Below are 27,312 nucleotides of genomic sequence, written 5' to 3'. Positions count from 1 at the left end.
TTTAATTAAAATATTCTTATGCGTATAATTTAATTAAATAATGTAGTTTTTTATTTCATATATATAAGATGACTACATGTGGTCAAAATATAACATGTTTAAAAAATAAATTTATAAAAATATATATAAAATAATAATAATAACTAAATAAGAAAAATATATGGGAGAAAAATGTTTTAAAAATTTTGGAATAAAATAATCAACAAAATGTATATATCAATAAAATATATCATTTTTATTAATAATGTAAATATTAATAATATAGATTAAAAATGATTACTTAATTAAAATATATACTTAAAAATAAGTTAATTATATTAGTTTAGTATATTATTTGTTACCTTAATTAACATTTTATATTTTGTTATTTATTTTTAACACTGAACTAACTGGAATTAGTGATAAAGATTTAAAAAAAATTTAAAAAATGTCAAGAATTTAAAAATGAAGAAAAAAATACAGAAATAAAAATAAAACAATGTAATATTTTCTTTTTTTGTCTATAAACATAATTTATGTAATATTCTAAAAGGGATATTCTAAAAGGGATCAAACTTGTAAATACCAAATTGATTTTGTATGTTAAAACAAGCCTCTTTTTTTTTTTGTTCGTCACTGGAGTATTCACCGCCGACAGCAGACAAACCTTATAATCACTAAGAAAAGAGAGACTTAATATTTGTATGACATAAAATATAATATTAATTTACTTACAATAGTATTTTTCTTTTACGTGAAAAAAAAACTCAAATTTTTTAAGTGTGGAAAGAATTGTACTTGAAAATAAATATTTTATTAAAATTAGTTAGTTAATTTTTTTTTACAAAATTAGTCATCAATGAAATAATTATATATTTAGTACTTTAATAACATAGTAAGTAAAAATAATAATATTACTTCAAGTTTAAATTCCTCGAATTTATAAGTTTGTCCAAAATTCATAATGTCTAACAATTACCATATTTAAGGACCAACTAAACAATAGAAGAAAAAAAAAAGTTGCAAAACATAAAAATAGATATATAGGTATAAGAGAGTATTTTCCCTTGGAATCGTGGTACAAATGCGAGTGCAACCTATAAGTGCGCAAAGATTACACTAACACAATCTTAAGAAAGAAGCATCAAGGTAAAAGAGCGAAAGAGACGAGAAAAAAAAAATACACATTCATGCACTATTAATGTTGGGAAAACCACAAATATCCAATTATCATTAAGTAGTAAAGTAATAAAATCAAATACTGTATTCACATAAATTACCTGATTGACTTGTTAATTATTATTATTTAATGAAAATCAAATCGAGAAAGAAAAAATAAAATTATATATATATATATATATATATTACACCAATATTTTTCAATTTCGTTTTAACTTCATCATTGGAAAGTAAGTAAAATTTAATTAAATTATTTTTTGTCAAGGATGAAACTCAAATAACGTCTAAATAATTTAACCTTAAATTTAATACATTGATAATTTATATTTAACTCTTTAATAAAAAAATATATATATTTGAATTTAAGATTAGTTGAATTTTGAAATTTGAATAAAAGAAAAAATAGGATTGGTCGAAAATCAATAAATAGAAGCTTCCAAAATTTGGGTTTCCGACTTTGTAGTGGAATAATTTATTTATTTAAATATTATAATCAGTTATTTTAGGAGGTAAATTAGCATGTATGTTTGATACTCAATCACATCAGTTAAAATCTATGCCCATTTTTTACATCCAAGGCAAAATCTACTTTTAGTATCTTCTAAATTTTACCTTTTTAGTGCAAGATTTTGAAGTTTTGGTGTAGATCTAAACATTTAATTAACTTGAGATGAAATTAATTATTTTTCAGGATAAAAAATTGCATCCAACTGAATTAATTACTACTTTTGTAGTCATATTCGATTTGACCTTTTACATTATTCGTTAATTCAATTGTTCATCGAGTGAGTATACCTACCTTTGACTGTCATCTAAAATTTAGGTTTTTATTCTAGTTTCAATGATTGGATCATTTTTCAATTATTTCATAAGCGTCTAAAGTTATGCAAAATGGTGATGGAGCATTTTGCATAAATATAGTTAATAGAATATAATAGGCACAAAGACAACCCAATTCAACAATCATTGGTTATTCAAGGGTCATGCTTCAATCTTAGGGGAAAAAAAGTCTACTCACTTAGCTATAGTAAACATCAAAAGAAAAAAAAAATAGAACCAAATACGATGAAGGATGAACAGTAATCATTATGAGGTATAAAGTTCATAATTCTTAAATTATATATTTTTTTATCTCTAAAATTTATAATAATATTAACAAGATTCAAATTTAATATTGTACATACTACTGCAGTCTTCAACACTAAATCGATCTAAGTGATTTAACCTAAAAGAGATACTTAAAAATATAGATTAATAAGAAATAAAACCTAAATAAACTATAAAGCAAAAACTATATATATATATATATATATATATATATATATATATATAATATATTAAATGGTCTTCTTAAAGCCTTTATCCTTCTATTTTTATCTTCAAGCTTTGAGTATTCATATTCTTTATAGAAACAATATATAGAAGAAGAAGAAAATTGAAATACAATTGTATCACGTTAAAAATACCAAAAGCAAATACATATAAATTTAACCAAATAAATTACATAAATAATGTTCAAGCAATCATTGTAACACTAAAATAAATTCATACAATCTATCAAATTAAGGTCAAAAGTAACAAAAATACAATAAGTGAAATAAAGGTTTAGCATGCAAACAATCTCAATTAAGTCCAATTAAAATTTTAACTTTTCGAAATTTGTATTTAAGTTGAATTGGTCATTCACATTTTCACACTCAAAATATTTAGACAATTTTGCTCAAACATTTTTAATTATTTTATGTATAAATTAATTTATTTTTAGAGAAACTAATATAAGTAAATTAATTTGTACATAATTTAATTTATAGATAAACTTATTTTATGTTGTATTAGTGTTTTTTTTCTCTTTATATTTTATGTTGTTATATTTTTCTCTTAATATTTTTGAAAAAATTATCTAAGCATTTTATTGCGTGTGCAAATATTGTAGATTCAATTTACAGTTTGTTTAATCAATAAAAAAGTGGACAAATATTTCACATACTAACTAACTTTACTCGAGATGTTCAAAAACTAACTAACTTTCATTTTATATAAAAAAAAATCAAATCATTAAAAAAAAATTATATATAAACTAATAACTAAATAACATTAAAATAATAGATAACTACTAGAATCGGAAATAGGTAAAGTGGAGCCTTAAGCAAAAAATTTAGGTTAAAACCCTAATTTGGTTCATTATAATATATATTTTTTAATTTAGTCTCACTTTTAATTTTTTGTTTTAATTTGGTCCCTAATAATTTAAATTAGTGCAATGTCAGACTTCCGTCCAAATTATTTAAACGGAGTTAACTGTTGGTCATGTAAATGCCACGTAGATGCATAGATGAATGTCAAATTTATTTAATGCACCTGGAATCAGAACGACCCGTTTTAGTTGCACATGTTGTGTGTTAATTTTGCATCTGGAACCCGTTCTAGATGCAAAATTAACACACCATGAGTGTAGCAGAACAGGCCGTTCTGAAATCAAAACGGGTTGTTTTGAAACCAGAACGGACCGTTCTGGATTTAGAACGGGTCATTCCAGAACGCCAATCACACATGTACGTTCAACAAAATACCGCAATGTGGTTCAAAAATTGAAAATAAAAATTCATAACATAACATAAATTCAAAGACAAAAATATGGTTTAGAGACTGAAAACAAAATTTCATAACATAACATATACTAAGAAAGTTCAAAGAAATTACTAAGAAGGGAAATCATCTGGATAACGTTGAAGGTGCCAATAATACATCTTATCCACCATATAACACTGAATGGCTGACAAGATATCAACATTATCTACCTGTCCATGTGGTTGTGTGGTGAAATGTTGGTCCTGTGTGTCATCTTCCTCTACTTCAGGTTATACCTCCTCAAGAATAAGTTGTTGTTGTTGGGGTACATATCGGTCAATGACTTTAAGGAAAAATACCATGTCATTTCATCCTTGACTGTATAGTGTTGATTTGGTAGTAGGGATGGCAACGGGGCGGGGCGGGTACGGGTTTCATGATACCCATCCCCGTCCCCGCGACCGAAACTCATACCCGTCCCCGTCCCCATACCCGGTGGGTATGGAATTTTTATCCCATCCCCGTACCCGTTAAATTTTTTTTTTCAACTTATCTTCACGCCAGTCACGGGCATCCACGGCACAAGCTCTGCACAACACCTTGGTCTGTTCAACCTCACCAACAACGGAAACGCTGGTAACCTTGGTTTGCAAAAGAATTTCAGTTCCACAATCACACAAAAATTCATCAGGAACATGAGTTATATGCATGCTGCCAATTATATATATATATATATATATATATATATATATATATATATATATTTTTTTTTTTAAACCAATTAAGCATATAATAAATATAAACAGAAACTGACACAAAAATCCCTCCTCTGGGAGAAAAGATGCTTAAACTTATGGTCCTCCTAACTCGATGCACCTAACTCATGACCCCAGCATGAAAAAACGAAAGGAAAATCGAGCCAAACAGAACCTACAAAGTTCCAAAAAGTTATAAAACCAAACAAAAGGGGAAACACCATACCGTGAGCCTTCAATATACAGAGAATCTTGCTTCCGGTGACACTTCACCTCAACAATTCCATGAGAGTCTCGAAGAATCACACTGATTTGAGATGGAGTGGTGCGTGCGGGCTGGTGCGGCACTACGGGCTGTGGCTGCGGGGCTTGAGAGTCTCAACTCCTCACTTTTAACCCTAGCTAAAAGAAATAAGGGGCAACAGAGTCAAGATTCCTTAACTTTATAAATGTTAACAAATTTTAAAATGAAATCGGGTACGGGTATGAAACCGGGGACGGGGATGGGGACGGGGACGGGGCGGGTAAGTATATACCCGTACCCGTCCCCATCCCCGGGTTAATATTTCGGGTTTTACCCATACCCGTACCCGTACCCGGTCAAACCGTGTATTCCCCGTCAAAGTCGAGACGGGTTCGGGTATTACCCACGGGTACGGGTTTATTTGTCATCCCTATTTGGTAGTAAGTGATACACTCCAGTTTGACTAACAATGAAATAAAACCTGTCACCATTGTCCTTAGTGATACACTGTATTGTCCTTAATGATACATTGTATAGCCCAAATGTTTAGCAATTGAAGTTATCAATCCTCATTGATAATATTACCAAATCCAAGTGTTTAAAATGCTCTGTACCTTGGGTTTTTTTTTACACGATTCACAACAGTGATTTAGAATCACGGACGTGAACTATAAGTTTGTGTTTGACATTCTATAACCAGAATGGTCCGTTCTGGTTGCAATTTTGCATCTGAAACAGCCCGTTCCAGGTGCAAAATTAACACTCTAAGAGTGCAACCAGAACGGACTGTTCTGGTTTCAGAACAGACCGTTCTGGTTCTAGATGTATTAAAAAATTTGGCATCCACCTACGCATCTACGTGGCATCCACGTGACATCCAGTTAACTACATTTAAATAATTTGGACGGAAGTCCGACATTGCACTTATTTAAATTATTAGGGACCAAATTGAGACAAAAAATTAAAGTAGGACTAAATAAAATAAACAAATATTATAAGGAATCAAATTAAGTTTTTAACTAAAAAATTATAATTTTCCTATTTAAAAGTTTGACTTCACCTATTTAATAAAAAAATATTTTTTTATCATTAGAATTACATTATTAAAAAAGTGTGATAGATCGGTCTATTTATATATATAATAACAAAAATAATATATATTACATTATTATCAATATAGTTAAATAAATAATTTATAGAACAAAAAATTAAATTATAAACATTTCTTATATTTTCACTATATTTAAATATTTTACATATCTTGTTGGTACAAATCAAAAAATTGAAAATAGAAATCCTAAGAATATATAGTTGGTTATTTAGATTTTTCTTTTTACCAAATTATTTAGTATATTTTAAATGGAATATATAGGATGTTTTGAAAGTATTTTTTTAGATAAGATTATTTTCTTTAATTATAACATGTGTGTGAGTATATGTTAGAGTACATGAATATGTATTGATTGTTCATCTTAACATTTTTTTATTTTATTTTAAACACTATTTTTTAATAATTATAAAATAAACTACTTTTTCATGCAAATTAAAAGAAAAGGCAACAAAAATTGTATAAAAATTTATACATCATAACTTTTGTGTTTATCTCTCTATTATTTCATTTATTATAGAATTTTTTTTATCAATGATAAAAAGAGACAATCTTTTATTATAAATATAACATTACCTTTAATTTTATAAAATATATAGTTAGTATGTATATTCAAAATTTGATTTATCCCAACTAAACAAAAAAAAAATACTCTCATTAATACCGTAAAGAAGTTGAAAACTAATTTGATGTATTACATCCCTAATACAATCCGTGAACTAGCACAGGTACTATAACATAAATGGAAGTCTAGCCTTAAACAAAAATGGAACCCTAAACCATAAATTAATATTTGTGTCTCTCTAAAAAAAAAACAACTTTATTTTATAAATTAATCACTCCGTCGTTTTCAAAACTTATAAAAAAAGACATAAAAATCATTATTAACTCGAACATTTGTGCCGTACACTATGGAACTGTATGAAGGTAGCCATTATTTTATACTGAAAGAGTTGGTAATTGAATAATGTTAATGTGGCGTAGAAGAAAGATATACTCGACACGAATCACACGATGAGGATGAGATTTTTCAATTTTTGCATCAACGGTGGCGATGAAACGCGAGTGTCGCGTCGCTGCAACAAAACAGAAAACGTGGCTGTTACCATTTCAACACACTCACTCCAAGCCATACTTATTTTTATTATTTTTCTTTCTCCAAATTCGAAAATAGTAATAACACCATAACATGGCAGTCACTCTCTCCGTCCGGCCCGACCGTCTTTCCGCCGGTTCAGCTTTTCCCGGACCGCCGGTCCGGCCTCCGCTGCGGAAGCCAATCGTCAGCGAACCGTGGCGCGCGGCGCTGGTGCGGATACACTGCCGCCGCAGGGCGGTGGCGCCGGTGAAGGCCGGGTCGCGCGCCGATGACTCGGCGCCTTTCGAGATGTCGGTGGAGAACGCGCTGAAGCTGTTGGGCGTGTCGGAGGGCGCTTCCTTCGACGACATACTCCGCGCCAAAAACGCAATCCTCGCCAATTGCAAAGATGACAAAGATGCCATTGCGCAGGTTAACTTTTCTTCAATTTCCGACGCCAATTGTTATGTGGAACTACTCATTCGCGCCCACACGCATGTATAGATTTTAGTTATTAATTGCGTGAAGAAAAACAAGGAACTCTTGCGATAGAACAATCAGAATCTGGTTTCTGATGTGATAAGTAGTTGGGAAATTTAGAAGCAAATTCACCTTGCACTTGGTTGCTAGTTATAGCACAAGTATGAGAAGGTGGAGTTGCATCAAGGATATCATCTAACCGGGAGAGACTAATTCCTTTTGAGACGTAATAATTACCTAGTTATTTGTCAACTATGCTAGTAGAATTAACTTTTATAATTTTTTACTAGGGGCCATAACTTTGGTTTCTTATTGGTTTTTATATATTACAGAAGTTTTTGTAGAAGTTAGATGAGAGAGGTATAGTAAAAATTTATTAGCAAGTGTACAATAACTCACACACAACTCAACCAACTCATTTTTATACTATTTGGTAGTTGAGAGAGGTTTTATAAAAATTTAGTACATAAGTTAAATTCATTTTACAGGAGATACTTAATTTATTTTATCTTCTTAATTGATTTAGATTTAAAGGATTATAGAAAAGTTTATCCAAGCAAGATGATATTATTGGTTAAATATATTTCTCAAATGGTTAATCTATTATTTCCTATTACCTGAGCATGTTTTTTTTTTCCTCACCTTATGAGCTGTGTGGGTTTTGGTTGTCTATGTAACTGTTGATTGGGCAAAGAAATATGATGAATCTCTTGGTTGTGTCATTTGGGTAAGGACCAAGGAGAAATGCTAGGAAAATATTCTATAACACATTATTTTGCGCACATTCCACTCTGAATAGTTAAAACTTATTGATAATGACAAATTTAGGGAGTCTCACATCCTACTTAATGAATCTTTCATGATTTTGTTGTTTTCAATGAATTTTAACCGATAATAAAGTGTGTTGCTAGCACACCTCTTTAGGTAAGATTTATTCTTTCAGTATTGAATATGAGCATGCAGTTGTGTGTTTCTTATTAATTGACAAGGATAAGGTCAATCCTCTAGGTGGTGAATTGGTCAGTAATGGAAATGATTAGCGTGTCATGTTTAGTTAACTCTTTCTGGAATTCTGGATAAAGTGGATTCAAGTATTGATACAACTAATGGGTATTTTCTAGGTTGAGGCTGCATATGATATGTTGCTTATGCAGAGCCTAACTCAGCGGCGGGCAGGGAAAGTTGCAAGCAGTAGTGTTCGTTATGCTGATGTCAAACGTGTTAAGTCTCCAGCTGCAGGATCAATGCCTCAATGGTTGAAGAATTCTCCTGTATCAATAGAAACACCTTCCACCAGTGATTTTGGTTTACAAGCTGGAGTGTATGGTGCATTGATGGGGTTAACCTATCTTAATGGGGCATCTGCACCTGCCGCAGCTTATGCTGGGGCTGATGTTCCCGGACTCCTCTTGGCTGGTAGCTTTGGAGCTTCCCTTTACTTCATGACCAAAAAGAATGTTAAGTTAGGTAAAGAGTGTTCTCGTACATACTGTGCACTTTATAATACGTTCATAGCAATTAAAAAGGATTTTTGTTTCCTACCTGGCAATATTCATATTGACTTATATGTTGGAAAGAAAATGAGATCTGGAAAGGCCACGAGGAGTGGGAGAACTAGAGAAAGTGAACATGATGAGATATTGAGTTTTACCATCTTGTTTTCCTTTGTTGAAAGCAATAATATGAATCGACCTCAACTTTTGGATTCTTTGAAAATAATTGTCTCGTTTTATTTATGTAACGAGATTATGCATGACCCATTTATAATAATTGCATTGTAATTAGACAAAGTGCACAATTAGTGGCTGCGTTGTTAACTAGTTACTAGTTCACCACACTATGTCAGAACATTGAGTCCAACCTATTGACTTCATTTCTTATGTTCTCCCAGAGCGAGACTCCCAAAATTAGAAGTTTGATTATGGGTTTATAGAAAAGACTTGTAATTGTAATGCTGCTGATCTGGATCTCGTGTCTCTGAGATGAGGGCTTAATTTATCTAACATGAAGATTATATGTCTAGAAGGAATAACAAGTATCAAATAATGTATGGCACTGCAGTTGAAAAAGTTGACCTACTTAACAAATGGCACTTCTAGCTATGGGTGGTTGAGATCTTTTCAAAGTTTGTCGGAACTTTTGCCTCTTTCTTAATTTCTGTTTTATAATTTTGGATTAGTATAAAACAAGTTTCATTCCTTTCTCATTTTTCTCCTTTTCGTTTTCTGCTTATTTTTCGCAGGAAAGGCCACTGTCATAAGCATAGGAGGAATCGTAGCTGGTGCTGTTGTAGGGTCAGCTGTAGAGAACTGGTTGCAGGTAGACATTGTCCCATTCCTGGGCATACACTCCCCTGCTGCTGTTGTTAGTGAAATCATTATTATATCTCAATTCTTGGTTTCTCTGTACCTAAGGTAAACAGGAATACATGGTGATCTTACATTAAATTGTGAAACTTGTAATTATTCATTTGCATGCAGCATGATCATACCTAAGGTAGACAGGGAAGGCTACTGTTATAACCATAGGACTCATAGCTGGTCCCCTGTGGTTGTGTCAGCTGGAAGAACTGGTTGTACGTAGATGTTATACCATTTCTTTTCTGGGCATACACCTCCCTGCTGTTGTTAGTGAAATCATAATTCTCTCTCATTTCTCGGTTTTCTCTGTACCTAAGGTATAGACAGGAAAACATGGCAATCTTATATTAAATGTGAAGCTTGTAACTATTCATTTGCATGCAGCATGATCATATATACCCAAGCTATTTTTAGGTTGTGAAATCATGCATATTGTACAAAACTTCGAATAGAGTCTAGTTGTTTATCTGGCAAATTAGAGGCGTGAAACTTACGTTTGAAAGGTGCAGATTTATGTCCACAGTTGGTGAGCAATTGAGAATGGTACAATCTCATTAAGTCCGTCTTGCTTTGTTTAATAGGCCAGAATAAAAGAACACATGGGAGTTTTGTCTCCTTTTTAATCCTTTAAAGGTGTTTTTAACCCTTCACTTTCTTATTTGGTTTCCAAATTTGAAACAAACTTCCTCACATGGAAGTGATTTTCGTAGTCCAAAGGGCATATATCCTGTTTAGGTTTGTGTACATCTTTGTGTTATGGGTCCTCTCACATGGTCAGTGCGGTCGATGTGCTTGCATGTTTATGATGCATATCAAACCATGCTACTTTAAACGTGCGACATTTTGGCGTTTTTGTTCCAAAGCTTTATGATTATGCGTCTCTTGTGTTTTTCCGGTGGGTCATAAGCACTTGCCTTTTGTACTACATCTCTCACGCAAAGACTGCACCTCACTCTTTTCAGCATGCGACACAAATTGTGTTTGATAAAAAAAATTAGAATAAATGAAAAGAAATCGGAAAGGCATGGGATTTACTTATTATTATACGATACTTAAATCCGTTTTAGTTGCATCAAAGGTATCTATTCTATTTTGTTTTTCTTTTTTTATTTATCCTTTCATTTTTTAAAATCCGCACGCTCTTTTTTTATTATTTTTTTATTTTTAACAATATATAGAGACACTTACCATTATATAAAGGGGTACATCTTTTATCAACCTTTTTTTCTTCTCAACAATTCGATCGATCGATAGATTATTGTACCATTTAATAGTCTTCTAAACTACATTTTTACCACCTCAATTCGATTGGTAATCGCATTTCTCTATTTCAACTCACGCTGTTATTAAAACCAATGCACAATCTCTTATTACTCATTTCAAATCATTTACTAACCTGTAACGTACTGAAATCAGTTTTACTTGCGGTAAAACTGTAAAAGCACTTGTTCTCCGTTTTTCTTTTTTCCATATACCCGTTCATTATTATTTTTAAATAAAAAAAAATTGCTCCTTTTTCATTTTTAAAACAAAACATGTAAAGGGAATATATTTTTGATTAACTGTTTTTAGACTCTACAATTTGCTAGGTGATTGTACCCTTTAATTGTCCTCTAAACTACATCTTTACCCCCTCAATTTATTTGGTAGCCGCTTGCTCAACTCCCACTGTTAAAAAAAAAAATTTGCACAATCACTTATTACTCATTTTCAAATTATTTACTAAACATACTGAAATCAGTTTTGTTTGTAGCAAAAGCACCTATTCTTCCCTCTCCATTAAATCTCCTCAATATTGAAGGAGTTAGAGTTAAAATTAGATGAAGAAATTTACTTATCTCCTTCCCTCCCTTCCAGCGTATCTGTCGTAATTAATTATGCAAATATCGTAAGTATTACCCAATTGATGACATTCCCTTATTTATCTGACCTTTTACCTGCTATGCTAAACACACAAAATGGGAGGAAAATATAATCAACATAGTGAACAGTCAGCAACAATAGGGTACTGATACATTAGTGCACTCCGTCGACTAATACCTTAAAAATTGATGTCTAAGCGAGCTGCTTCGACACAACACCAACACATAATAACATAATTACTTACATAAGACACCCCAAACTCACAAATACTAACAGAACTCTATTGACCGTTTTGGTTGTTGCAATTTTCAACATCGCAGCCACCCTCTATATACGTAATGTTCCCAACCTTGTCACTATTTTCACTAAAAGTTACAAGACCATTGTACATTTTTTGTGATGCTTTGGAGAACTCTGTCAAAGATTCAAAGACTAGAGAGAACCCAGATTGCAATCCATGTAAAGTAATTCTCTGTGTTTCTTGCATGCAACTGTGGTGCTTCTCCTTCTCCAACTCAAGTTTTCTTCTCACTGTCTCCAAATGATCACTCTTCTCCATCATGCATTCCTCTTGATGATCAGTTCCCACCTCTGATTCACGGTCCGCCACATGAAACTCAAGCATCTTAGTCTCCAGTTTATGTGATCCTGAAGAATGTCTTCTTTCCAAATCTCTTGCCAACCTGTCTACCTTCCTTTTCTGCTGTTGCTCTTTGCTTTGCTGCTGCCACAAAGCTCTAACATCCTTCACTATGCTTTTCAATGCAAGTGTTACCATCTTATCTGGTAACTTTTGCAGTGAAGCTAACCAATCGTTGCATATCACCAACAGTGGTGGCCCATTGACTTGGTATGGCATGGAAATATTTTTGCTTCTCGAGTAAAATTCAACTTCAGGGACTATGAACTTACTCAGCCATCCATGGAGAGCTTCAACATAAGCTTTTTGTGCTGCAGTGTACTCTTTAAAGCAGTCGCGCCAATTATGAAGCTGGGCTTCAAGCTGAACAGTCGCAAAGCCATGAGATTGATTGCAGAATTTCCCATACGAGGCGCATGTGAAGTATTTCACTTCAGATAGAATCTTCTTCTGGGTTTCATGGGACTCTAACATGATCTTCCATGACTTCGTCAGGCTGCATTAGGAAAATGAGACATAAGAAATCAATGAATTTGAAATTATCTAGTTTGTTTAGTTTCCAGTGGTAATGCTATCCCACCCTTTTAATAGTTCAACAATTTGAGGTTGCAATTCTTCATCTCTCATTTTCTCAATTCTCTTAGAGATTGACTCTGCACGGCGAATTGCAACCAAGATCCCAGCATATAGATCTTTCACTTCAGCTCTAGTTTTGTCCATGCTTAGTACATTATCTCCTCTAACATTCTTATTTCTCAGCTGTGCACATTTTTTTTCATAATTTTTCCTCGTGCTATCTCCAGCCTAAAGGTAAGGAAAATTTTCAAATGTTAAAAGCAGAGGAAGACACAAGGAGGAAAACAAGGCCATGCTTGAAAAATACAAATTATGATAATTGATAACTATGAAATTAAATTTTAAAAAAAGGTTAAAAATTCTCAAGGGAAGTTGATTTCATTCATCTCCTCTTTGTTTGCATAATTATCAAGGTCTGGATGCTGTGAAGTTTAGCAATTTGTTTGTTGACATACAGAAAGCATTCAATATAAACATATATAGAGACATGGACAGAAATTACTGACACGACATATACACTGCACTCTGTGACATATGCAGTTGAAAGAGACTCCTGTACAAGTCTAAAACTACTCCATTGGACAAAACAATCATACATTTTAGAAAAATGAAAAGCCATGATTGTCTTCAATTATAAATTTGGTGGTCAAGGTGGTTGAGACTACACTAGTAAAAGTTTTGGTATTTCCAGAAATGAAACTAAATCACAAGACATGACATGAAATGTGATTGGAATTTGCAACTCTCCAAATAGGCACTAGTCAAATAGAAGTAGGTGTATATAGTCCTCAAATCAATACCAATGCTCTACACAACATTACATGGATTAGTGATTGGGAAGAAAGATTACAAAATTAGGCAGAAGAATCTACCAAGTATTTCAAAATTTCATTTGCGAATTATTGATCAAAGCTATATAAATCTGGATATGTTTTAATAACTGATCTGAGTTTGCCTACTAGGAAGCCTATAACAAATAACACAGATTAAAAATATAATAAGTTAATAAATGCCCCTAAAATTTTTATATAGATAGATACAAGGTGTGAAAAAGCAAGCAATGGCATATGAATCAGAGTCAGCTATTTTGATCCATTCCAGAATAGTCATCATAAAAAGAAAACATGGATTAAGATAAAAAAGAATTACAAAAATACCTACCTTAACCTCCTCAAAAAGTTTCTTTTCCCATGCATATAACCTTCCTAAGGTTAATAAATGACTTCCTGAATCCATTCCTCCATAATCATCAAACAAATCATTCTTATATTCCACCCAAGTAGAAGAATTTTTCATATTTGGAACCACGAGACTCTTGCATGATGATTGCCTAGATGAAATGGACTTCCATGTTATTGCATGAATGAGTTTAGTCGAACTTTCTGCATTGAGATCAGATGGTTCAAAATCTCAAGGGTTGAAACATGGAACAGAAGCATATGAACCCATGCAGAGATAATGAAATGCATACGGATGGAGCATACAAAATACACAGTGCATTAGTGTATCAAGTATATATAGATGAAATCGACATATCACGAGATGGGACATGCATAATATTGCTTTTCAAAGCATGCAGAAATAACACTAATAGCAGGGCTTTGATTAATCTTCAGATCAAAATCATTTTTATTTACTAATTTTATCTTCAAGAGCTCTCTCATTAAGCTTTTAATTTTATAATCATCTATTTTGAAAATAAAATAAACTAATTCAAATAAACACCAAGTACTCTAACATAACAGCACTTCCTTTGGGGGCTCAGATAGATCTTGAAATTAATTCACAAATGTAAACAGACAGTGGTGGTTCACTAGAGGCATTCAAATTAATAGTTGACATATTAAAGGTTGCGTGGGCAATGTAAGAAAAGCACCTATCAGTAAAAATAGCCTTATACAAGTGACACCGTTGATTTGAGTACCTATAGTAAGAAATACAGTGTCTACGGTCAAGTTAGCTACTTTAGAAACTCCAGTGCCTATGGTCACATGGATCAACACGTAGAGTGTCAGATGATGACCTATGCAGGAATATGAGATAATCCAAATAGCATATTTACAAGATGAACTAAAATGTCCAACAGTCCAAGATTGAATATACCCGAAAATATCCAAAGTTGGGCGGAGAAAAGGACACTCCATAATGGAAATAGAAACAAGTTAATGGTGACATGATAATCATACCTGGCACATGCCGAATGTTGAGACTAATAATATGAGGCAGAACCAACACAGCACAACACAACAATGTACAAGTTTTCATGAACCAATTACATCACATAGTAATTATTACTTCCACTAGTTAATAATTCAAGAAACTCAACTGCAAACATGAATTTGATATTTGCAAAATAACATCTCATAAAGTTTCCTAGATTACAAAACTTGAAGAGAGGGACCCACCTTTTATTTCATCCAAACTAGAATGAAGGGGAATCTTATTAGCCTCCAGCATCCTGGTTACATCCTTACCAGAATCATAAGCCCTGAGAAAATGGTCCTCAATGTCTTTCAAAGCTTCAAGCAACTCTCTTCCCTCTGCTGGTGTATCAAGAACTGCAAGACCCCTTTGCTCCCCTTGGTTTTCAGTGGCCACATCCACCACCTTCATTGTTTCAACACTACTTACCACTTTCTCATCACCTTCATTGTTATTCTCTTCAACACTTACCACTTTTTGCACAACCTCTTCTCTCTCTACTTCTTCCTCCAACTCCGGAATCCCCTCCTCCTCCCTAACTGCCCTCAAATCATCATCTGAGTTCCTGTGGTAGCCACTCATAACCTCACTCCTCACACTGTCAAAAGGGTAGAAAAAGTCCCATCCAAAATCTCTCTGAGGGGATGGCATTGAAGGTGGCATAGACATAGGCATAGGCATAGACATAGACATAGACATAGGCATAGTCATAGGCATGCAATAGTACCCACATGGTTGTTCATCTTGTTCTTCTCCCTTACCTTCATATTCTCCTCCCCTTTTTTCTTCACTCTCTTCCTCAGAAGACTCTGAGGTTGTTGAAGAAATGCATGAGTCACAAGCAATGGCTTCATGCTTAGTTTCTGAGGGTGTCTGTTGGAGGAACATGGGGTTGGTTATGACATTCTCAGCGGGTGGAGAAGGAGAATGAGAAGGGCAAGGAGGAGGGAAAGTTATGAGGAAAGGTGACGAAGGAGAAGAGTGGCGTGCAACGAAGAGCTTAATGGCCGCAGCTACAGCATCGAGAGAGTGAAAATACTTACAATGAGCCTCAGCAAGTGCATATCTTTTCTCCACAGCTAGCTTTAACATTCGCTTTCTCTCTCTACAAATAGCCACCACTTCCTCTTCTTCCTCTAGTTTGGAGGCAACACATCCCATCTCTCTCTCTCTAAAGTGTAGTGTAGAGGGTGCACCTTATCTTCACAGGGGTTGGATGCTTTAGGAAGATGGAGTGAGAAAGGCTCTTACTTGCTCTTTCTCTGACAAAAAAGGAGGGAGCTTTCCCAGGTAGAGAGAAGCAACTTTCGACTGGGTTTTAAAAGAAACAAACAAGTTTTCGAAAAATAGCCTTTTTCCCAAGTTTTGGAGGAAAAGAAAACCATTCCTCTTTTTGAGACAAAAATGCAGCAGATTTTGTTGTTGAACAAGAAGCCTTAAAAACAAAACAACCTAGCAAAGATTTCCATCCACCAAAGCGGCCAGCTACAACAAGATGGAGATATTTAAATATTAATTAGAGATAAAGTTATTAGCATTATTATTAGTGTCTTAATAGGAGTATCTTACCTAAAAACTGTACCATTAGCAGTAAATATCCTTAAAAAAACTGCAAAACTACTACACACTTGTGAAGAAGAGAGAGGGTGTAAAGAAGGTAGGGGCTCGAGAAAGAAAGAGAAGAAAGGGTTCTTTCTAGAGTTTGGCAATTTGCACTTGATGGCTTAAGTACGGTTATGGTGAGGCATTGTTCCTTCTTTGTTAAAAAGGAGTAGTAGTAGAGCCTAGAGAGATTAAAAATAATAGTACAAAAAACAAAAAGAAAAAGTAGCATATTAACGAAGAGAGTGAGTGAGTGACTTGTGAGAAAAAAGAGGAGTCTAAACTGAGAGAGAGAGAGAGAGACAACAAAAACCGTTCCACTCCACCAGAGGATGGTTTTTGTCAGTAAACGGTGTCTTGTTTGTGTTTTTCAAACTATAGTCTTTGTCTTGTAATCACTCTTATAATGAAAGAATAATTGTGTTTATACTTTATACCATAAAATTTAAAACTTCTGTCCAAATGTCAATTACTGTCTATAAGATAGTAGTACTGTAGTATAAAAAATAAAATACTTTTTAAAAACAGTTCAGTTCAATGTAAATTTTAAAACATTTTTTACATGATTTTGAAAGTAAAAGAAAATATTTATTGTTATTAGTGTTGTATGTTGGATACGGTGATAAGAAACGGTCAACAAGGGCAGAGCAAGTTGCTAATTGGGATTCAGTGTGGGTTTAGCAGAAGAGATAGATGTCAGAAGGTGTCATAGTGACATTTTTTACTTTAATGACCAAATTGCCCCTTGAAGTTGGGTTGGATTAGATGCCCTGCCCCACTGTCCCCATTGCCACTAGATTTTGCCAGTTTTTTCAGGTCTCATTTCTGTGATGCTTTCTCCTAAGCAGTGCAAACTGCAAACCCCAACCTCATCTGTGCATGTAACCAGCAATTCTTTGATCCTAGTTGCTTATAAGAAATAAATTATCAGAACTTGAATAGATTTTATAATGTTACATTACTTTTAAGTGATCAAATCTAATTTTTACATATTTTACTTTAATGCTAAAAATCTTATAAGCTATTCACATTTTTTTACATTTCATTTTGTGACAATTTAAAATAATTTTATTGATTATAAGATGCAAAAAAAAAAATTTACTAAGAATAGTTGTTTAACTTAGAGTATGCTCTCATTTAAAATAAATAAAATAAAAAAAAACTGAAGTTCCCGACACATCATATTTCAATGAGAAATATTTATAAAAATCTGTGTTTAAAATTAAAAACCAATATAAGAGCTTGAATTGGTGATGCTTTTAGCTGTCTTTTTCTTTAAAAAAATAGTTAACGATGATGTAAATCCTTTTGGGCATAATTTTTTTCTCTGTCTTAATCTTAGGTTGCCTCTATAATTAGCTTTAGGTTTCAATTGAATTTAACCCAATATTAGGCTGAGTTAAATTTAAACCAAGTCAAGTTCAAAACACTTGTTAATGTCTTCACTCAAACTTTGAAATGACAGTGTTACACTGTCATGATTCTAGTTTTTGCATATTAGTATTTATGAATGTTATAATTGCAATTTAATCTTTGCGAGATATTTTACCTCAATGCCACTGCCCGCCTCTACTCTTTTTAATTAATTATATTATTATTATTATTATCCTTAACTCAAACTCAAACCCAAACACCCGAGTAATATATAGTAATAATTTGGAGTTTGGAGTCTCCAAGATGATTGATCAACGGTAAGAATATTTAATTGATTGGCACAAGAATTAACCTTAAATCGTGTACATTAATCCTAAAGCATTAAATATAGAAATGGGGTGAAGAGAGTATAATTAGGCTCCCTCAATCTTAAACCATTATTGAACACAAAAGCATTATTTGTGGCTAGAGGAAACAAAGGAAAACATGCTAAAAATTGAAATTTATGAATTAGAAGAAACAGAAAAAGCATTATTTGTGGTGATTTTAGATGTAATAGTAACAAGAAGCCATTTTCACCGATCCAAGCCCCCAAATCACGTCCCTTGCATTGTGCCATTTATATTGCCCACAACCCCACAACTCAATCGCAAACAATAATATATGAACAAAATCAATCAACCATGCCTGCTGCACCCAAAACAGGATCCAACACCTTAACTTTTCTTTATTTCAAAATTTCTAGATCAGTTCAGTAACCAAATCTTATAGTTTGACAAAAACAAAAAAAGAAGATTGGATTAGACTTTTAAATTGTCAAATGAAAATAAGAGTTATATCAACCCAATAAAATAAATTTCTGTTGAGATACAAACAAGTCCCACATTGATAAAATATGATAAAAAATAACAATTTATATAACATAAACATACTTCAATGATTGAGAGACCTTTTAGATAATAACCAAAAACAAAATCGTGAGGATCAAGTCCTGAAGCGGACAATATCGTAGAATATATTTATGTAATAACTTTCATAAAAATATCCTCTCAAATAAATATACCACAAAAATAACCCAATTTCAATTCAAGTTTTCAACTATTTTGTAATCAAATGAATTTTGCGAATCAAGGGAATGTTTGTCCGTAAATAGTACAACACAAGTTATTCATGAGTCACTTTATTTAAAATAATTTTAACTAGACATTCTTTAAAATGTTACCATTGGATGCAATTTGCACCGCAAACCGACATTCTATTATTTTGAAATCAAAAACTAAACTTTTTTTTTAATATATTTTTACATCTGACTTTTTTTAATAAAATTTTGCTTTTATTCCTTAAATAAGAAATCGAGCATATTTAGGCTTTTCATCAATATCTTTAACTTTTGTTGTCAAGTAACACTGTAAGTCACGTTATTAATTTGTCTGACGTTATAAGTGTAGTGGTTTTTTAATATATATATAAATTGTTTTTTTTATAACATATTTATTATGAAATTCACTTTTAATTTGTTAAGATTATTTTAATTGGTCTAAATTTTACAAAAAAAAATTTTCATTTTTTACTGCCAAGTATCCTTGTTAAGCAAAGATACAATGCCAGTAATATGACTTTTCACGCAAAGTATTAATTTAACGTAATAATCACGTGTTATAATGTTATTAGTATAGTTAAGTATGTCTAACTTAATAAAAAATTTTAAGACATAAATTTCAAAAGTTCATATTTTTAAAAAGACTAGTGAAAGATTAATGAGATAAGCTTTAAAAATTGAGGAACTTCCTTTTTTCTATTTTTCAACTAATCTCTTGTAGTCTTTTTCTCAGTCAGAGTAGATTATTATATTCAAAGTTTGGAGGTTGAGAATTTGAGTTGTGAGCCAAACGAGGATTTTCTTCTTTTTCCTTTTCCTTCTCTTTGGAACTATAAAGATGAGAAAAGTTGTGTGTTTAGAACAATTGTTGATGCATGCTAATTGTTGTTATTTAATCATTTAGGATGTAGTTAATATTAATTGAATCCATGTGATGGGTAGAAAAGAGGTTGAAGTTATTCAAGTTGGGAGTGAGAAGAATTTGATAATTATGAGGGGTTAGGCAATTAGTTGTAATTTAAACCCTAAACTCTTTATGTTTACAAAATCTCACATCGCTTAAGAATTAAAACAAGGGTAATTTATAAGTATCTTCCCTCATTAACCTACAGAGATGTTTTTTCAAGGACAAAATCGTAAAGTCTAACAAGTGTCGAAGCGGACAATATCTCCGATAACAAAAGAGAAAGGTGACAACAACAAATTTCAACATCACAAAAATTTTCAAATGGATTATTAATTTGTTTATTACATTTCCTTGTCTATCTTTTTAAATTTGGTAGTATCTTAGAATCCTAGAAAAATGTTTAAAACCAACAATATTTTATCCCACTATCATTACATTAAATTATAATGTTTGTTTTGTAATTAGAACTCTTCCAAACACCTGTTTAGAAAAAAAAGCAAATTCTTACTTTCTATTTTTATATTTTGGAAAGTGCAAATTTTCGTTTATATTGTGAGAAATGATTTTTTTCAAATGCACTATTGATAAATCACATGATAAGTCACGTATTTATCACATCATCCCTTAATAATAACACTAGTTACGAGAGACTAAAAACAATGATAAATAATTATTGAAATATTATGATGGATTAAAAAAATATTTGAGGGACTAAATCTTTATACAGCATAATGCGTATAAAAAAAAACTAAAAAACAACGCAATCTAAAATAAACTAAAAAATATATATTTTTTAGCTCAATTTAAAGCCAAAGTACTTTATGAGATTTTTATTGTATCAACTTTGCCAACAGTTGATAGGATCGGAATTTCACGCGTGGGAATCCTGCACCGAAAGGGGGTTGTAACTTGCCGGTAGTTAAAAATGATGATACACCAAAATTTTGTGCACATACTTTCCTTTATGAGTGAAATTGATGTTAGTGTTTTGGCTTACATCAAATTACATTTTATAACTAACATGTCTATTTTATTTGAATCCTTTATTAGGAGTTCAAGCCACACTGACCATGCACTGTTTCATGTTTCAATTTGCGACCAAATCCATAATGTGTCCATTGTCCAACCACAACTCATGTCTTACATGGAATCTAATAGGACCCACCTTAATTGTGAGGCTTCCTACAACCCAAAATGGAAAGTAAAAAAGGTTAGTTCTTTCCTTGGTCCTATGTTTTCGCATGTCTTACTGGGTCACACTTTTAAGAAAACAAACAAACGGATTGACCAAAAAAATAAAAATAAATAAATAGTAAAAGAAGAAAAGAAACAAGCATATGTTTTCCAGTAAATCCACAAAACAATTTCCCATAATAAGATAAGGGATAAACTCTTCTTTGAGGCTGTTTGACTTAACTTCCTTTTTTACTTATAAATTGTTTTAAAATTGAAGTTCAAAATTAAAGTTTTGAAGGTGTGACATATGCTTTTTTTTCTTCTTACTAAATACTCAATAAATCCATCTTATGTTCTACTTTTTCTCTCTTTTATTTTTTATATTTTCATTTCCTTTCGTAAATCAAATATACTATCAAGAGATTGAATAATGGATAAGAACAAGACCAAAGAAAAAGGGAAAATAGAGAGCGAGAAAAAAGAAGGGGAAAAAATCAATTTTCTTGAAAATATTTTATAAAAATTAAGGTAAAAGCAACTTTCCCGTTTTTAAAACAATTATTTTGTGTCTAATTGGTCGGTTCATCAATTACAATTCCTACAGAAAAGATTAGTTTAAGTTATTTGACAATTTTTTTTATCGTTAAAATCATTCCTGAAAAGAATAGAATTGATTTTACTATAAGCATTTTTTCTAATTTCTTGAGCCAAACTATTTTAAAAACTTTTACATTCACAAATCAAAGGTGATTTAAATTTATCATTCAAGCAAAACAAACTTTTTTAAATTCACTTATAATATTTTTCTGAACACGTTTTCTTTATATCCCTTCATTCAAATTATCTATTTATTTATCTTCATTTGAAAAAGTCTAACTTTGGTGTCAAAAAAATAAATCTAACTTATGCTTTATTTCATACTGAGGAAGCAGAAAGCGTGTGTGTAGGATTGTTTGATTGGTTATGTTCAATGTGACAATGAATCCACCTTTAACATTACATCATGCATCATCTAGATGGTGATTTTCCTCTCCACTTTCCAACACTTGAATACATTACCTACAATACAGCAACAGTTCCCAAATCACAAATTGTAAGATCAAAATTACCAAGATAGACAGGGAAATGGTAAAAGAGAAAAAAGAAAAAAGGATAAAATGTTGCCGAGGCAACTCTTATAATGGTCATCAGAAGAAGATTTCTTCTGTTCTTTTGGTTTTGAGGGGAAAGGGAAAAAGAAACCTAAACAAGAGTATTAGTATCCTAGTAAGTTACAGTTCACATTCAAAGAATTGAAGTGCTGCTCCTCTCATTGCTATTTGAAGATAACTGGTATTCACACAAGAAAATGATACAACAGAGAAAAAGAAAGATAAAAAGATACAACTTAGATCAGGTACCACCAATCTCTGTTGGTGTTGTACAAGGTGCCAGTGTGTTATGAGGCAGGTTAATACCACCCCCTCTAACAGAAATTCCAGGGAACTTCACAGTGCTTGCCCTGCTCACCAGATTTGAGTCAAGATACACAACAATCACCGTGGTATCATCATGGAAATGACGCCGAACTCCGCGGTCAATTTTCTTTAAATCTGAATATCTCATTTCTCTCTTCTTTGCAGCTTCTTGAAGAGCAGCTTTCACCAGCCTCCTTGCACTTCCCTGAAAGAAGGATAGAGGATGAAACATGAATCCATTTTGCACAACCACGTTAGATATCCAAGTTAAGGGAAGGCTTTATATTCCATCATGAGTTTCTCTATGCAAAATTATAAAACGTAAACTGAATTTATATCCAAGAACAGATTATTTTTTGTTATTTAGTATAGTTGAATTTAAACATGTATCTTACACTGCGGGGGCTGTTTTGAACTATATCAACTGCTTCTTGATTGCTAAGGTGCTCCCAGAGTCCATCAGATGCGAATATAATAAATTGATCGTGTGGCTGCAAATGATGCACTGATATCGATGGTTCGGAGCTCAGTATTGGCCACTTGATCGGTTCCCGAAGTCGAAACTTGCCATATAGTGGTTCTCTATTGAACTCCGCCTTTTTCAAATATACATCACCAATGGATTTAGAAACCTGCAAGGTAAAAACAGATTTTAAAATTTATGATGCAATTCAATTGAGAGAGAGAGAGAGAGAAGGTCTTTAAGTCAAGTTTTGTTTGGTAAGATAACAATAAACATTGAATTCATTGAGTTGAGGCACCTCTAGTAAAGTCAGTATTGACAAGTGACAAAGCCCAAGGATTATCAGGATGTATCAAGTTAAGAATTAGATATGACAAGCCCAAAGCCAAGTTTCAACTTTCATGAAGAAAAGACAACATTACGTGTATTTGACATCATTAGATCAAATTCTTGTCGAATTATAACAAAGTTACTATAACAGAATTACATGATGCTAAGGGTATTTAACTCTTTCTATCATCACAACTTTAATAATACTATAATTGTTGTGATGAAAACTAACCCATTTAGCCCAGCATTTAGAAACTGAATCTATACCGTTGCACTAAGACAACTTCAACAGCTATTCATTGCAACTGATAGTTTTATGCTTATATGAAGTCATAACATATACTGTGATGTTTAATACTAGTAAATAACATAAAACTCTGTTGAAATTTGACACTGACGTTATTTCTCTCTCTCTCTCTCTCTCTCCACCCCACCCTAGTCTCTTCACCCTGTATTTTTTCAAAAGCCATTTTCCACATCCCGAAAACACACTATATCGTATATCCTGAAAAATGAATATTTAACTTCCAACATCGGAAGGTTATAAAGTGGTATTAAGATGTGTGAAGTGTTCATCATGATGTCATCTGCTACATGTACATGTAGCACCTAGAATAGATAAATAACCATCCCCAGTAGCTGGAAAAGCAATAATATGAGCTAGAAGTAACTTACTTGAATAAGGCCCTTCACACGCCATACATTATGCTTTAAAACCACGATATTTGGATCATCAGGATGCAAAGAATGCAGCTCCTGTCTTATAGACTCTATTGATGCATTGTGCTCTGTCGATAATTGCATGGCTAAAACCTCACCAGTTGCCTTGACCGCTCTTCCCAAAACTGCCCGGGAATCCCCAAGGTTTGCTATATAAAGCGTTCCACTACAAATAACACCAACAAGACAACATGAACCAACAGCTGCTATTTGAGGCGACATGGACCATTGTCTGGCAACCACTGACATAAACCCCTCTTCTGTTGCTTGGAGTGCCTTGCGAATTACATCCACCGACATCGATTGCTGCTCTGAAGTAAATCCTGAAATTTAAATAGAGAAAGAATATGCTTAATCAATATTCAGTAATCATGTGCAGAGCAATGGTTCAAAACACAAATAATTCATGAACAACAGACATGCAACAAAACAGGTGCTGAAAACCACGATTTTCTTTGTTTCAATTCTGTGTAAATCTGACAGTTTTTACAGCCTTAAATTCATTGCATGGCCGATAAAATGGAAGACAAAAAAATAGTGGGAGGGAAACCATCGACCCACAATCACCATTATTGGCAGACTGGCACCAAAAGAATGAAACCTCACCAGCTATACTCTAACAATTTCTCTGGTAAATAAGAAAATAAAAGAAGAAAACTGAGACTCTTATAGGCATATACCTATTTTGAGGCAAAAATCTTGTCTCTTGCATATTAAAGCAAGCAACATAATCCAAACTATTCTATTCCCTAATTGTTCAAGGCTTCAAGCTAAACAAGGTTGAGGTGAAAATGAAATAGATGACTGCTTTTCTTCCCCTCGGTCTATCTTAAGACAATTCCCAGTATGTTCTTTTTTGTCCAGTTAAAAGGCAAAATTGACTATAAGAGACTTGGAACTAGAAAACAGAAAAAATATAGCAAGGCAAGAAGTAAAATCTATTCCAACACAGAAAAGCTTGAAAAATCCACTCATCTTGTTGTCAACTTACTCTTGAGATGGTGAAATAGGTGATCATTGATAAACCGCGATGTTTCAGGCCCTCCATGGCCATCATAGATACCGATGAAGGTACCATAAGGGCCAGATTCGTTGGAGCTCAAACTGCCTGATTCAATCTGGCTCTGATCTTCCAGCAAGTTGTTAGCTTGTATTACAGCCATTGAAAATTCACCATTCAAGTGCTGCCCCGTGTCTTTGTACCATAATAGTCCATCCTGTCTACCTCCAGCATCCGAACCTGTGCGTGTAAACCCATCCGAACCCGGCCGAAAGCAGGCCTTCAATAAGTTCATCAACCCCGATAACATCCCTCATTTCACCAAACAACCGTCAAGGATTTCAACATCTAACAACTACCCCAAAAACGACTTCACCCCCAAGAATTTTCATACACTATAGATATAGTCCTGCACTCCTTACCCGTCACCCCAACGATGAAGATGATCTCGCACAAACTACAACAATATCAGCAAACAAATACGGTTAAAATCAATTATGGCTCAACATCAACAAACAAACAAACACAACCTGGAACTTGTATGAACTAGAAATGTGCAAGACAAATTCCTTTTCACAGTTTTCTAAGGAATGAATGAATGAGTGAACAGCACCCTCAAACTATAAATTAACTTCCCCAATGAAAAAATCCAACTTTTCGGTTTCTTCTAAACACAACAAAAACTATGACCATACACAGCCGCTAAAGATGAAAAATTCAACAAAGGGGAAATTTAATTTTCTTTTTTCCCCAAGGGTCAAAACCCACTTTTTCTAAGACAAACTTTTTGGTCAGCTGATTGGAAATCCCTTGTTCACATTTACATTGAAAATCAAAACCCCAAGTTGCACTAATCTCCATAAATCCAATAACGGCAACAAGTTAGCTTTTTTCATCAAGGGTAATCATATATTGTACGAAAAAAAGTCCAAGTAAGATAAAAATTCAGGTCAGAGATCTCACCCAACAAAATTTGACTATCGATTAGAAGCTATTGGGAAGCCCCAGATGAAGAAGACAATGATCCGTGGTGAAGAAAGTGTGTGAAATCATTAGATCTGTGGATCCATCAAAATCATTAGAAAGAAAGAGAAATGGGTTTATTGTGCTGTTTTTGTAGCTAAGTGGTGTGTTTGCAGATGGTGAAAGTGTTGGAGAAAGAAAAAGGAGTGGTGCATGAAAGAGAATTGAAAATTGATAAGTGTGAAAGATTGGACAAAGTGTGAAACCCTTTTTTGTTCTGAACTCAGAGGTGAAGCCCCATAAAAAGACTAACAATGAAGAGCTTGGAGCCAGCAAAGCACAGGTCCAGCTATGGGCTCCACACCACTATGAAGAACTAGAGAGAGAAACAGAAACATAGAAAGAGAAACAGAGTCAATGAAATGAAACATGACATTTTTTGACAACCATAATTTTAACCACTTACATTATGGCTTGTCATACGAAAACAAACACAACAAAGAATTACACATTTTTGAAAATTATTTGGTACTATTCAATGGACTATGCTCAATTATCGGGATTTAATCTTCATGCGCTGTAAATGTAAAAAATAAATAAAAATTATACACTTGATATCATTTATTCAAATAATTCTCATAAAAATTAACAAAATTATTATACATAATCTTTATAATTAGATGATAATTTAAAATCATTCTTATGCGAATTTTGTTTACAGTTAAAATTTGTTATAATAATTTCCAATAATTAAGCCAGGATATATTAATATGCTGTCCGTTACTTCGTTGGATTTAAATTTGACAGAAAATTAATACAAGGTGGACTTGGTTTGTAGGTGGGAGTAACAAATATGATTTGGGCTATGTTAATCATATTTAGAATAAATTATGAAAATATCTTGTCAAATTTTATAATAATCTCCATATATTTATTTGACTTATCTTCAATTGTACGGCAAAGTTAGCTGTGTGGAGGCCAAGGAATTGAACAAAGAATTTGAGAGCGGAGGACTGACTCTCCAATCTCCAATCCATCGATGATCAATCAACATAAATTCATGTCATCTTGATGGAGGAATTTTTGGTATTTTTTTTAGTTATTATTATACTTTAATACAAATTTTCTTTTTAACACCGTTTTTTAACAATCCTTAAAATGTGACTTTATATTTAGTTGTATTTTTTTT

General features: G+C 32.8%; 3 protein-coding genes across 5 annotated transcripts; 1 reads left to right on the top strand and 2 right to left on the bottom strand.

The window, feature by feature from the left end:
- Positions 1 to 6,935: 6,935 nt before the first annotated feature.
- LOC109796888 (chaperone (DUF3353)) lies at positions 6,936 to 10,130 on the top strand. 2 transcript variants are annotated; one of them, XR_003803895.2, is made up of 4 exons: positions 6,936 to 7,343; positions 8,513 to 8,858; positions 9,283 to 9,516; positions 9,634 to 9,866. XR_003803895.2 is itself a non-coding variant. In XM_020356731.3 (3 exons), the coding sequence occupies exons 1-3, from the start codon at positions 7,023 to 7,025 to the stop codon at positions 9,807 to 9,809; spliced, it is 843 nt and encodes a 280-aa protein (XP_020212320.1). In that variant the 5' UTR covers positions 6,940 to 7,022; the 3' UTR covers positions 9,810 to 10,130. The 2 variants fall into 2 exon arrangements, 1 of the variants encoding a protein (XP_020212320.1); XM_020356731.3 differs by lacking the exon at positions 9,283 to 9,516 and having other exon boundaries at positions 6,940 to 7,343; positions 9,634 to 10,130.
- A 1,582-nt stretch (positions 10,131 to 11,712) lies between these two features.
- On the bottom strand, positions 11,713 to 16,925 carry LOC109795959 (protein ALTERED PHOSPHATE STARVATION RESPONSE 1). Of its 2 annotated transcripts, XM_020355537.3 has the most exons (5): positions 16,602 to 16,925; positions 15,236 to 16,517; positions 13,992 to 14,212; positions 12,835 to 13,058; positions 11,713 to 12,750 (listed from the first exon to the last, which is right to left on the bottom strand). In XM_020355537.3, the coding sequence occupies exons 2-5, from the start codon at positions 16,191 to 16,193 to the stop codon at positions 11,895 to 11,897; spliced, it is 2,259 nt and encodes a 752-aa protein (XP_020211126.1). In that variant the 5' UTR covers positions 16,194 to 16,517; positions 16,602 to 16,925; the 3' UTR covers positions 11,713 to 11,894. The 2 variants fall into 2 exon arrangements, with proteins under 2 accessions (XP_020211126.1, XP_029126596.1); XM_029270763.2 differs by having other exon boundaries at positions 15,236 to 16,925.
- A 5,411-nt stretch (positions 16,926 to 22,336) lies between these two features.
- Positions 22,337 to 26,538, bottom strand: LOC109796793 (putative protein phosphatase 2C 60). Its single transcript, XM_020356595.3, has 5 exons — positions 26,124 to 26,538; positions 25,152 to 25,617; positions 24,116 to 24,483; positions 23,043 to 23,279; positions 22,337 to 22,852 (listed from the first exon to the last, which is right to left on the bottom strand). Exons 2-5 carry the CDS (start codon positions 25,468 to 25,470, stop codon positions 22,583 to 22,585), a joined length of 1,194 nt encoding a protein of 397 aa, XP_020212184.2. The 5' UTR covers positions 25,471 to 25,617; positions 26,124 to 26,538; the 3' UTR covers positions 22,337 to 22,582.
- Between the last annotated feature and the right edge of the window lie 774 nt (positions 26,539 to 27,312).

The sequence above is a fragment of the Cajanus cajan genome, chromosome 7 (assembly GCF_000230855.2).
Source record: "Cajanus cajan strain Asha chromosome 7, NIPB_CcT2T_4, whole genome shotgun sequence".
In the NCBI taxonomy this organism is placed as follows: domain Eukaryota; kingdom Viridiplantae; phylum Streptophyta; class Magnoliopsida; order Fabales; family Fabaceae; genus Cajanus; species Cajanus cajan.
Note: the sequence above shows the minus strand (reverse complement) of the source record. Positions and strands in the feature narration are given on the sequence as shown.